General features: G+C 37.9%; 1 protein-coding gene across 1 annotated transcript; it reads right to left on the minus strand.

The window, feature by feature from the left end:
- Nucleotides 1-10,106: 10,106 nt before the first annotated feature.
- Nucleotides 10,107-10,649, minus strand: LOC149136177 (uncharacterized). Its single transcript, XM_089350108.1, has one exon. The coding sequence runs from the start codon at nt 10,647-10,649 to the stop codon at nt 10,107-10,109; it is 543 nt and encodes a 180-aa protein (XP_089206234.1).
- Between the last annotated feature and the right edge of the window lie 273 nt (nt 10,650-10,922).

Consider the following 10,922-nt stretch of genomic DNA (forward strand, 5'->3'; position numbering starts at 1 on the left):
ATTGCTGACAGTAGACTTGAGCATTGATTAATTTAAAGTGAATTATTCCTTTGCAATCCCATCAGATAGAGAGAAGAATCTTTTTTCCATGAAGTTCCCCTCTCGGTTGTGGTTGAGCTTTTTCCCTTTTACCAAGCCACTATTTACGACGCTTAACATTTCGATAGAAGATCCATTTTTTGTCACCAGTCACAAGTTTATCCAAAAAGAGTGAAATGAGTTCGCAAGAATGGAGAGAAGAGCAGATGTCAACTCGGGATTTGCGGTTGCTTTCGGACAATTTATGAGGTATGCATTTTCCAAGTTTAGGAACCTTTCCAAGTTGTTGAATATGACGATGAACAGTTGTATAGCTTGAACTAAGCTTTATTGCCAATTCTTCAACTGATAATGCACGATTTTCTTCAAGTAATACCTCAAGGAGCTTATCATCAAACTCAACTGGATGTCCTGTTCGATCTTCATCTTCAAGGCTTTATTTAAGAGAATTGGTGATATTTAAGAATAATAATTTGAGATATCAAACTGGAGTAAATGGGTGTGCTGCTTATCGGGAAGAGTGAAACCAAATGATGACGTCACTGGTGCAAATTCCAGAGTACTTAACACTACCCACTCCTATGGATACTAACCTCTCAAACTCTACCCTTCCCTATTCACATCCCTCTATTCAATTTCAGACATCTCTGTATACCTTGGCACTCACCCTCCAATATCAACCCAATTTTTGCCCCACTAACAACTGCTATACTGACCACCAACTCACCCACCAATCTATCCCCCTCCATCTTCTCTCATATTTTTTCTCAAATAATGGTCATTCCCTTTCTCACTATCAACCATTAATTCTATAAACTTCATACAAACACAAACGACTACTATTCACATACTACATAAACTAACCTCCTACTTTTCACCTCTACTACTATAACACCCTACTAGCCTGCTTATTAACCCCTAATCTTTGAAATATATTTCTCCTCTCACTATTGTCTGCCCCTTCTAATACACGTAGCTCTTCACAAAATCATTCCATCTTTCAACTTCTTTCTGTCAACACCTCAAATGTAAGATCAATTCACTGAAGACGAAGGCTCGTCTCACCCGACGATGGAATCAACCTACAAACATTATTTTAAACCACCGATTCCCCAGAAACAGCTGTTGGATTTGTAATACTTTTCTTCAACCCCTTTAATTCTTGATATTATTTCTATTCTATGTAAGTCGGACCTTTTGATATTAAACTTATATAACATTTTTTTGTATTTCATGTATTTAATATACTTTGTATATTGACCTGCCTAACTCGCTGATCCTTACATTCACTTCACTCTCTCTGTCTGTCTGTCTCTCTCTCTCTCTCTCTCTCTCTCTCTCTCTCTCTGTATATATATATATATATATAGGGTGGGCTACATAGGGCCGACGCACTATTCATACTAAAAAAACGTCTCACATGGGAGATTAGAACTGATTAAGAAAAAAATTATATAAATTTTTTGACAGATTCGGCCTAAGTGTTACTATAGAAAAGGAACATAACTCTATAAATTACTTAGACACCAACTGCACCCTAGCCACGGGTCTCCACGAACCCTACATAAAACCTAATACAAACCTCAAGTATATAAGCGCACCCGGTAACCACCCTAACTTTATTAAAAGAGGATTAGTACATAGCATTAGCAAAAGAATTTCACGCCTCTCTTCTTACCTAAGTATCTTTAATAAGTATAAAGAATTCTACAATAGCACATTAGAAAAAGCAGGTTATAAACAAAAAATTAAATACCTAGACTTTGAACATTATACAAATAATCGGAACAACATAAATGCCCAAGGCAATTGTCACAACACTAACCACACTCCAAACAAAGCTAACAACCACATTAATGTGAACAAGATAGATAAGATTAATACCAATAATATCAACTGTAGAAATAATAAGATTCAAACTAAGATAACTAACAACATTAAAAACGATAACAAAACTAATACCAACAATGTGAAAATTAAAAAAAATCAAGAATACTGACACGATTAATAATAATAATAATAATAATAATAATAATAATAATAATAATAATAATAATAATAATAATAATAATAATAGCGGCCCAAGATCAATGCCTACCTACAAAGAACTACCAGGCCAACATATTAAAGAACGGCAGCTCCCCATTATGTCGTATATGCCAACAACAAAATGAGACCATCGATCATGTTGTCTCCATGTGCAGTCTGCTTGCGCCTACAGAGTATCTCAACAGGCATGATAGAGCTGCACAATATATTCACTGGGTAATATGCAAAAACCTGGACTTGTCCCATGATAAAAACTGGTGGGAACACAAACCACCCCCAGTACTTGAAAATGATCACATCGCACTCCTCTGGAACTTCACCATTCAAACTGACAGAAAGATAGACGCAAATAGGCCAGACATCATACTGAAAGACTTCAGACAAAAATCATGCCTCCTCATTGATATGACTGTCCCAATCGATATAAACGCATCTGTCAAGACCTACCAAAAGCTGAGCAAATATAAAGATCTTGAAATAGAAATTAGCAAAATGTGGAACCTGAAGACTAAAACAATACCTATTGTCATAGGTGTCCTGGGAATGACAGCGAAACGGGCTGATTACTACCTAACTCAGATACCAGGAAACCCCAAAATGGCTGAAGTTCAAAAAATAGTGCTCATGGGAACTGCCCATATCCTACGTAAAATACTGTCTATGTGATCTCAAATTTTAAAGCAAACACATAATTTTCTTATGGTTTCTTAAACATTCTCTAGAACAACACTGTGTACAAATCCAAATATATGGTACCGTAGGCATAACACCTACATGAACTTCTAGCTTGTTGTCTCTTGATGTCTCTGGGTGAGACTTGGATCCAACTTGTACAAATGCAAAGCAAAAGTCAAACATAAAATAAGAATAATAATAATGGTGTACCCTTATCAGACGGGTAGTCATGATGGGTATATTGGGCTTTGTATATTTTACCCCAGTGTCACTTTGATGGCGTGCACTGCTCTCTCACTCAATAATAATAATAATAATAATAATAATAATAATAATAATAATAATAATAATAATAATAATACGAATAAAAGCAACGAACCCCAAAGGATCAATATAATCCCAATGAAGAATGATAACACCAAGCCATATAACTTAAGAAAATCGTACAGAAATAACCCCAATAAAACTGACATTAACAATAATAAAAATATAATTAACTATAGAAATAAATATAATAATCGTAATAGCAACTTTACACTCTACACGAACGCTGAGGATAGCATTTACACCAAAAATAATAATACTTAAAATAAACGAAATAGCGATAAGATCTGGTTAATAATCCCCTTCGCGATGCAGCTTAAATCTAACATAGTTCACTCCATAATGAGACTTATAGATAAGCACTTGAACCTAAATAACAAATACTCGGGAATCTTTAAGAATAAAATTAGAGTAGGCCATAGCCTAACTAGTAACCAAGCTACCATCATAGCCTCGATCAACAGTAATAAGCTAGACGCCTTGAACGAAACTAGGAAGAATACCGACATAAAACATAACTGCCAACAGGTAAATGGAATAAATCTCGTCCCTAATAACTCGCCCTCAAACAACACGGACAACGACTTGGTAAATGATAACCCTCACAACATAACACAAGCACAAATAAACTGAATAATTTATGTGGCTGCAGAGACAGAAATGTATCAATTTTCCAATAGGTGTAAAACAAAAAACGTAATATACCAATGCGATATACTCACAAATAACCATACGAAATCTTACATAGAGGCCACGAAAAATGAACTGACACTTAGATACAATTCCCACCAATCTACATTTAGAAATAGAAGTAAAGTAAGCTCTACAGGACTTAGTAGCTACATCTGGAAATTAAAAGACAAAAAAAAATCAGCTATAGTTTAGACTGGCGTATCCTAGCAAAAACTTCTTCTTGTACTATTAGCAATAAGCACTGTGAGCTTTGTATAACAAAGAAACTACTAATTTTAATGGCCAAATCACCTCTACTCAATAAAAGATATGAAAATATTTCATTTTGTTTGCATGAAGGCCGATTCATATTCTCTAAGTTTCGTTGAACCCGCTCATTCCTATATACACCACAATCTCTTAGCTTAAATGTTATTAGCAAACCTACTTATCAGCGTATTACTCCCCCCTTAACCTTTCTGAACCTAAGTGGCTTACGCATATCCAATCCACATTATAAATAAATAAAAATAGCTCTATCCTACCCCAAACCACAATATCACTAAATAATTAATAAACCTAATCTACGCTAGCTTACCTTTTTCCTATAATTCTTTTCCGTTGAGAACTACAAACTCTTTTTACACATTAAATTACCCCTCTTCTATCTTTTTCTTTTCCTTTTCATTGCACATAAATATCATTCCGAGACTTTGTCTTTACACGCTAAATCGTACTTCAGCTAGAGTTGGTAGTGTAGAAATTGAGAAGAACGTAATGGAGAGCGTCCAACAAATAGCTAACGCCATCCACCAAAGTATCAAGGTAACTATAGATTACCCCACTAAGCACCCCAACAATAGACTCCCGGTAAATGATTCTGAACTTTGGTAAGAAACTGTGAACAATAGAGTGCAGCTCCTCCACTCCTATTACATGAAACCCATAACTTCAAAATATGTTGTTCCCAAGAACTCAGCTTTGTCACACATGAAAATTAACATACTGATAGAAGACTTAGTTAGAATAATGAGCAATGTGTCCCCACTATGTGAACCCTATGAAACGAAAAAAACAAGTTGCAAAACACACACACACACACACACACACACACACACACATACACACACACACACTCTCAGGCATGCACATACAGGGAGACAGAGGTGCATACATACATACATACATACATACATACATACATGGCGATCAGCGACGAGTCGCATTTTTGGCGTGAGGGACTATTTATTGAGAATACGATGAATATTATCGCTGACATTGAAGCCACAAATATCAACCTTGCTAAATAACTGGCTAATCTCCGGGTACATCGACTGAAGAAGCCTTTTATTCAACACTGTAGTGATTTTCGCCTGAAATTTGAATCTACCACGCGACAAAATACTACAAACAGCATGGCTGGACATATGAACATCATCAACAGCAACAACAACAACAACATACCTACAGAACGAAAAGAGAACATCGCAAAAGGTAAACAAACTTTTTGTAATTGTAGTTACAGAAGAAATCGTAACTACACAACACATTTTTATTGGACATATGAACTTAATAATGATTTATTTAAGTGTTATAAAAAATCTAAAGAAACCCCCACCGTTGGGTACATGAAAAGACTAAAATCCTACTGGGATGATCTACACCCAGAATTAAGTAATTTTACTGCAAAACAATTACGCCAACAAGCAACATTTGTTTTAAGTAGGAAAAAAGTAAATGAGTGTAATTTTATTCCCAACAAAAGTGAAATTGACACCGTTTCAAACTTTAGAAACGAGAATGTGAACAATGACGATGGAACAGCCATTGATTCTGTAGCTAACGACAATCCCACGCTACATAGAGATAGCAGTAATTCTAGCAATACTTCTATAGCTAGTGGGAGGTGAGGGATGGTATCAAGCTCAACAGATACACCCTGTCAGCATCCCCAGCCACCCATGGCTGAAGAGGCTGACCTATTTACCCAAACCGATATCACTGACCACGAAGAATATGCATCAGTGAAACACGACCTAAATAATATATTCCATGAACACATTCCATCCGCCTTACAAGACGCCCTTGAAAATAGGGGCTTCTCTACCAAAATAAACCGAAGGCCGAAAGAGATTATATTAAGAGCAATCGACGACATAGGAAGAGATTATCTACAACTATGTAATGAACCCTCGTTCTGGCAGATTAACGCTTGTATATATGCATTGGCTGTTGCTACGAAACAATATATGAATGACACACACACTATAAATAAACATAACACGAATGAACATAAAAACATAACCGAGAGAACTGTGCCAGCATGGGTTCTGAAAACAGAGAAGAGAATCGCATGGTTACGGAAGACCATCAGTCACGTGACTATGCTTATCGCCTGCAAAGAAACAGGCTACTATACGTCCCACCAGCAGAGATTAAAGAGAAGGATGGAAGTAATGTTTGGGGACACTAAGAAAGCAACCCTCAGGTGCAAACTAATCACTCTCAAACAAGAATTGAAGGCTGTCAGTGAGAGACTCCGATACCAGAAGAGAGTAACTGAACGTAGGAGGATAAACAGAAAGTTTAACCAAAACCAGGCAGTGGTTTTGAGAGGGAAGACAGTGAGCATTACTGAACTTCCTTCGCAAGATGATGTAGACTCCTTCTGGAGAAAGATCTGGGGAGAAGAGAAAGAGTTCAACCGAGATGCTCTATGGCTGCAGAAAATAAAAAATTATTATTGTCCGGGGATTATACCCAAGACATACAAGATTGACGGTGATGTTCTTGCAACTGTCCTCCAAAAACTCCATGATGGTAAAGCACCGGGTAGCGACCTGATCGTTGGATACTGGTACAAGAAGCTTACCTGTTACCGACCGTACCTTATTAAACTGTACCAGCAAACCCTCAACGGAGATGGCAGCATACCAGACTGGTTGGCTCTGGCGGAAACAAAGCTTGTTCCGAAAAGCAAGGAAACCCAATTGGCAAAAAATTACAGGCCTATTGCATGCCAAAATTTAATGTATAAGATTTATACAGCGTGCCTAAACAGATTCCTCCAGGACCACTGTGAAAACAATAGTATAATCACAGCTGAACAAGCAGCTGGGAAGAAAGGAGTCTGGGGATGTACTGAACAACTACTTATAAATAAGGTAGTAATGACGGAGGTACGGCAGCACATAAGAAATCTGGTCTCCATGTGGCTTGACTATAAAGAAGCCTTCGACTCTGTCCCCCATTCGTGGATGCTAGAAGCCCTCCGACTTGCTAAAGTCCCAGGGAACTTGATTAATGCCATATCTAACTTGACATCTTCCTGGGCCACCATCGTGAAGTTAAATACAGTAAGTGGATGTATCACCAGCAAAAAAATACAATATCGCAGGGGGATATTCCAAGGAGACAGCCTCTCTGTGATGCTGTTCATACTGTCGGTAAATCCATTATCATACATGCTGAAGAAGTCTGAAGGGTATCTAATTGGAACGCAGGCAAACAGAAACACCAAAATTACGCACTGCTTCTTTGTCGATGATTTGAAATTGTATGCCAAGAACATGGATGATATGAAAAAAAGCCTCGACCTGGTCACAACATTTTCTGGTGATGTAGGACTAGAGTTTGGCCAAGATAAATGTTCCGATATGGTTGTGGAACGAGGAAAGACTAAAAACCACCCTAACAACATCTCCATCAATGGCCTATCTGTTTCTCCAATATCTGATGAGGAATCCTACAGATACCTGGGAGTAGATGAAAACGTATCATATGAAGGTACTTGTAATAAGGAACGTGTTACTAAGGAATACAGAAATCGGGTTAGGAAAATATGGACCTCGGAACTCTCTGCGTTTAATAAAGCAATAGCCCACAATGTGTTTGCAATACCAGTACTCATACCGACATTCGGGATACTTGACTGGACGATCGATGAAATCCGAGCCCTTGATGTGAAGACCCGAAAAATACTAACGAGCACAAACAACTTTCACATCAATAGCGATGTAGACCGCCTATACCTAAAACGAAATAAAGGAGGGAGGGGCCTAACATCAATTCAGACTTCCTTTGAATGCCGTGTTATATCTCTTCGACATCATCTCATAACCACCAAGTGTCGAAGTGCACCCCTTGATGAAGTCTGCAGACATGAGGTAAATACCATCATGAGATTGAGAAGGCAACTACTTGACAAGCATTCCCTATTCGACAACCCTGAACTCTTACCCAAAGAAATTGCAAGACTCTGCCGTAACATAACATCAGAGGAGAGGATGAATGCATTCCAGCAGAAGATCATGCATGGATACGTTAACAGAAAGCTCCAGGATGATAACAACATTGACAACCAGAACAGTCTATCGTGGACAAACAATCGGGTCACCAACTCTCACTTTGAAGGGTATGCCTTTGCTATTCAAGAACAAGAAATAGCAACCAAATTCCTAATAAACAAACGGGACAGAGGCGGGGAAAGCGCCACAATGTAATAATCGATGCAGACTCTGTGGAATCAGTATCGAAGATATCACCCACATCATTAGCAGCTGTCCAAAAATGTCATCACGGTATTACCTACCCATGAGACATGATGTTGTGGCCAAGACACTGTACAATGAAATCCGCCGACAGGATAACCCCGAGGCTAAGGAGACGAAAACCCATAATGAGGTAGAGGCCATTACCACTCACAATAGGAAAGAGTATTGGTGGAATGTCCCAATAAAAACCTCAATAAAGTGCAGACATAATAGACCGGATATAGTAATCTGGGAAAGAGAAGAGAAACTCTGTACAGTAGTAGAAATCAGCTGTCCTGCGGATGTCAACATCCCACTAAAGATTAGAGAAAAAGAGAACAACTACGCCGAGCTACTGAGAAATTTACAGATACTCCACCCAGACTACAAGTTCAGATTCATACCCGTGATTGTTGTGGCATTGGGATATGTAACGAACTGCCTCAACAAAAACCTGGAAAAATTAGGGTTCTCAAAACCTGAAAGAAAAAGGCTGATTAGAAGACTACAGATTCAAGCCATCAATGGAACTGTAAAGATATGTAAAACTTTCCAAAAATTTAGCACATAAATACATATGCATGCATCTAGACATAAAAACGCATCCATAAAACAAACATACAAATCTGCGCATACACTAACACCAAATACTGCACACACACACATATGCACAAATACCTAGATGATGTTGATAAAAGTTCCAATGAAGGAGCCTTGAATCTATGTTAGAGTCCGGCTCTTTCTCTACGGACAAGAAATACAGAAAGAAACTGATTGATAACATACATACATACATACATGCATGCATAGGCACACACTCACACACACTGACCCACACACAAGCGCACAAACAAACAAAAAGGAACGCAGTGTAAATAACGGACAGAGTCAACACTATTGAAAAGGTTGCAAGACGCAACGAAAATTTTAGGAAAATAAAAATAAGAAATAAGTGGAAATTTTACTGGTGAGTGTGTTAAATTCTAAGGCACAAAAAGAAAATGACTCTCCCCAGACACAACAGACCATACTTTGTGGATGTCGTGATATCCAACCGGTTTTCGCTAGTTAAATTAGCTTTACAAGGCACATTATGAAGTAATCATTTCTTGTGACAAAGGAGTTTCGCCATTTTGGATACTTGAAAAGTAAGAATGAGTCCAGAGAGTGGTCAAAGGGAAGTAACAGGTGGCAAGGGCGACAACTAACTCCTCAGCATAATTGTTGAAATAGGAATGTGTAAGGATCAGGTGGCCAAGTTTGTATATTAAGGTGTGGTCTGTACTTTTGCATGAACAGATTTTCCTTGTTTAGACGTTCTTGTAAGGAGATTGAATCTTTGCATTGGTATAATAGGAAAATATGAAAATTCGGTGTTTTATTTCTTGCGCATCTGTCGATATGTTCGCTCGGGGCTATCTGCCTGTATTGAAGAAAATGAATCTGTTCTTTATGCAGCGTAACTCTATGTCTCAATGTAAGGCTGATATAGATAAGGTTCTGGGAAAGCACATGTGAAGTTGATCTTAATTAAAATTGTTTCCCCTTGGTGGAATGTGAATTCCGAACCTTCAATTAGGTATGGTCATGTACCACAATTAGATCGTCTGCAATTTTAATTTTGTGTTGAGTATAGTTTTGCATCTCTTAGGAGTTTCTTAAGTGGTTTCTGTTGTCTTTTGCATTTGAGGAGTTTATGTGTATTTAGAATGCTGTTCATTTTTAGGTCTTGAGTGAGCAGAGGCAGTTTTTGTATAATTGTGTTGTATGCTTCACTGTTTCTAAAGGTTGTGGGTTGATATGTATGTGAGTGATTTAAAGTGAGGTGTGGTATTTTGTTTTGCTGTCCTTGGTGTGTTTGTGCCCAATTTTTTTGGCACGTTTAATTCCATGGTCTATGAGTGCGGGTGAGTATTGACGTTCCATGAGTGTTATTTTGAGGTCTTGTAGGCGAAGTTCCCGGGTAGTTGTGTCAGATACAATTGTACAGTTACTTTTTGCTAGATTGAATGGGATATTTATTTTGCTGTGTTTAGGGCGGCATGAAGTGGAAACGAGACACTGTTTTGAGTCTGTTGGTTTGTAGTAGATGTCAGTTGCAATTTGGTTGTTGGATTTTTTTATAATCAAAATGTCCAGAAATGGAAACTGTTCCTTGCTATACTCCATTGCAAATTGAATATTGGAGTTTATATTGTTCAGTGTAGATTTGAAACCCAGAAGTTTATCATAGGTTTCATTCCAGATGATAAAACAATCATTTAGGTATCTTTTCCAGTTTTCTCTCATATACTGGTGGAATAGGGGTCCAAACTCTTGGAGCGAATGTTCATATAGGGTAGGTTCAAAGAAACCCATTATTAGGTTCGTAAGGACAGGCGCTGCTTTTTTCCCATTGCAATACCGCATTCTTGGCGGTAGTATGTTTCATCGAATAAGAAGTAATTGTTTTGTAGGATGAACTTCAGAGATTCAATGACAAAAGTCTGGTTTATGCGGTCCGGGAGAACTTCGGGGTATTTTTCTAACCAGAATTTTATTGCCTCTATTCCGAAGTCATGTGGAATGTTAGTGTAGAGGTTGATAACATCGAAGGAGATTAATAGTGCTTCTTCGTTGTTAGGTTTTGGT

Source organism: Octopus bimaculoides, chromosome 4 (genome assembly GCF_046866305.1).
Source record: "Octopus bimaculoides isolate indiv1 chromosome 4, ASM4686630v1, whole genome shotgun sequence".
Classification (NCBI taxonomy): Eukaryota; Metazoa; Mollusca; class Cephalopoda; order Octopoda; family Octopodidae; genus Octopus; species Octopus bimaculoides.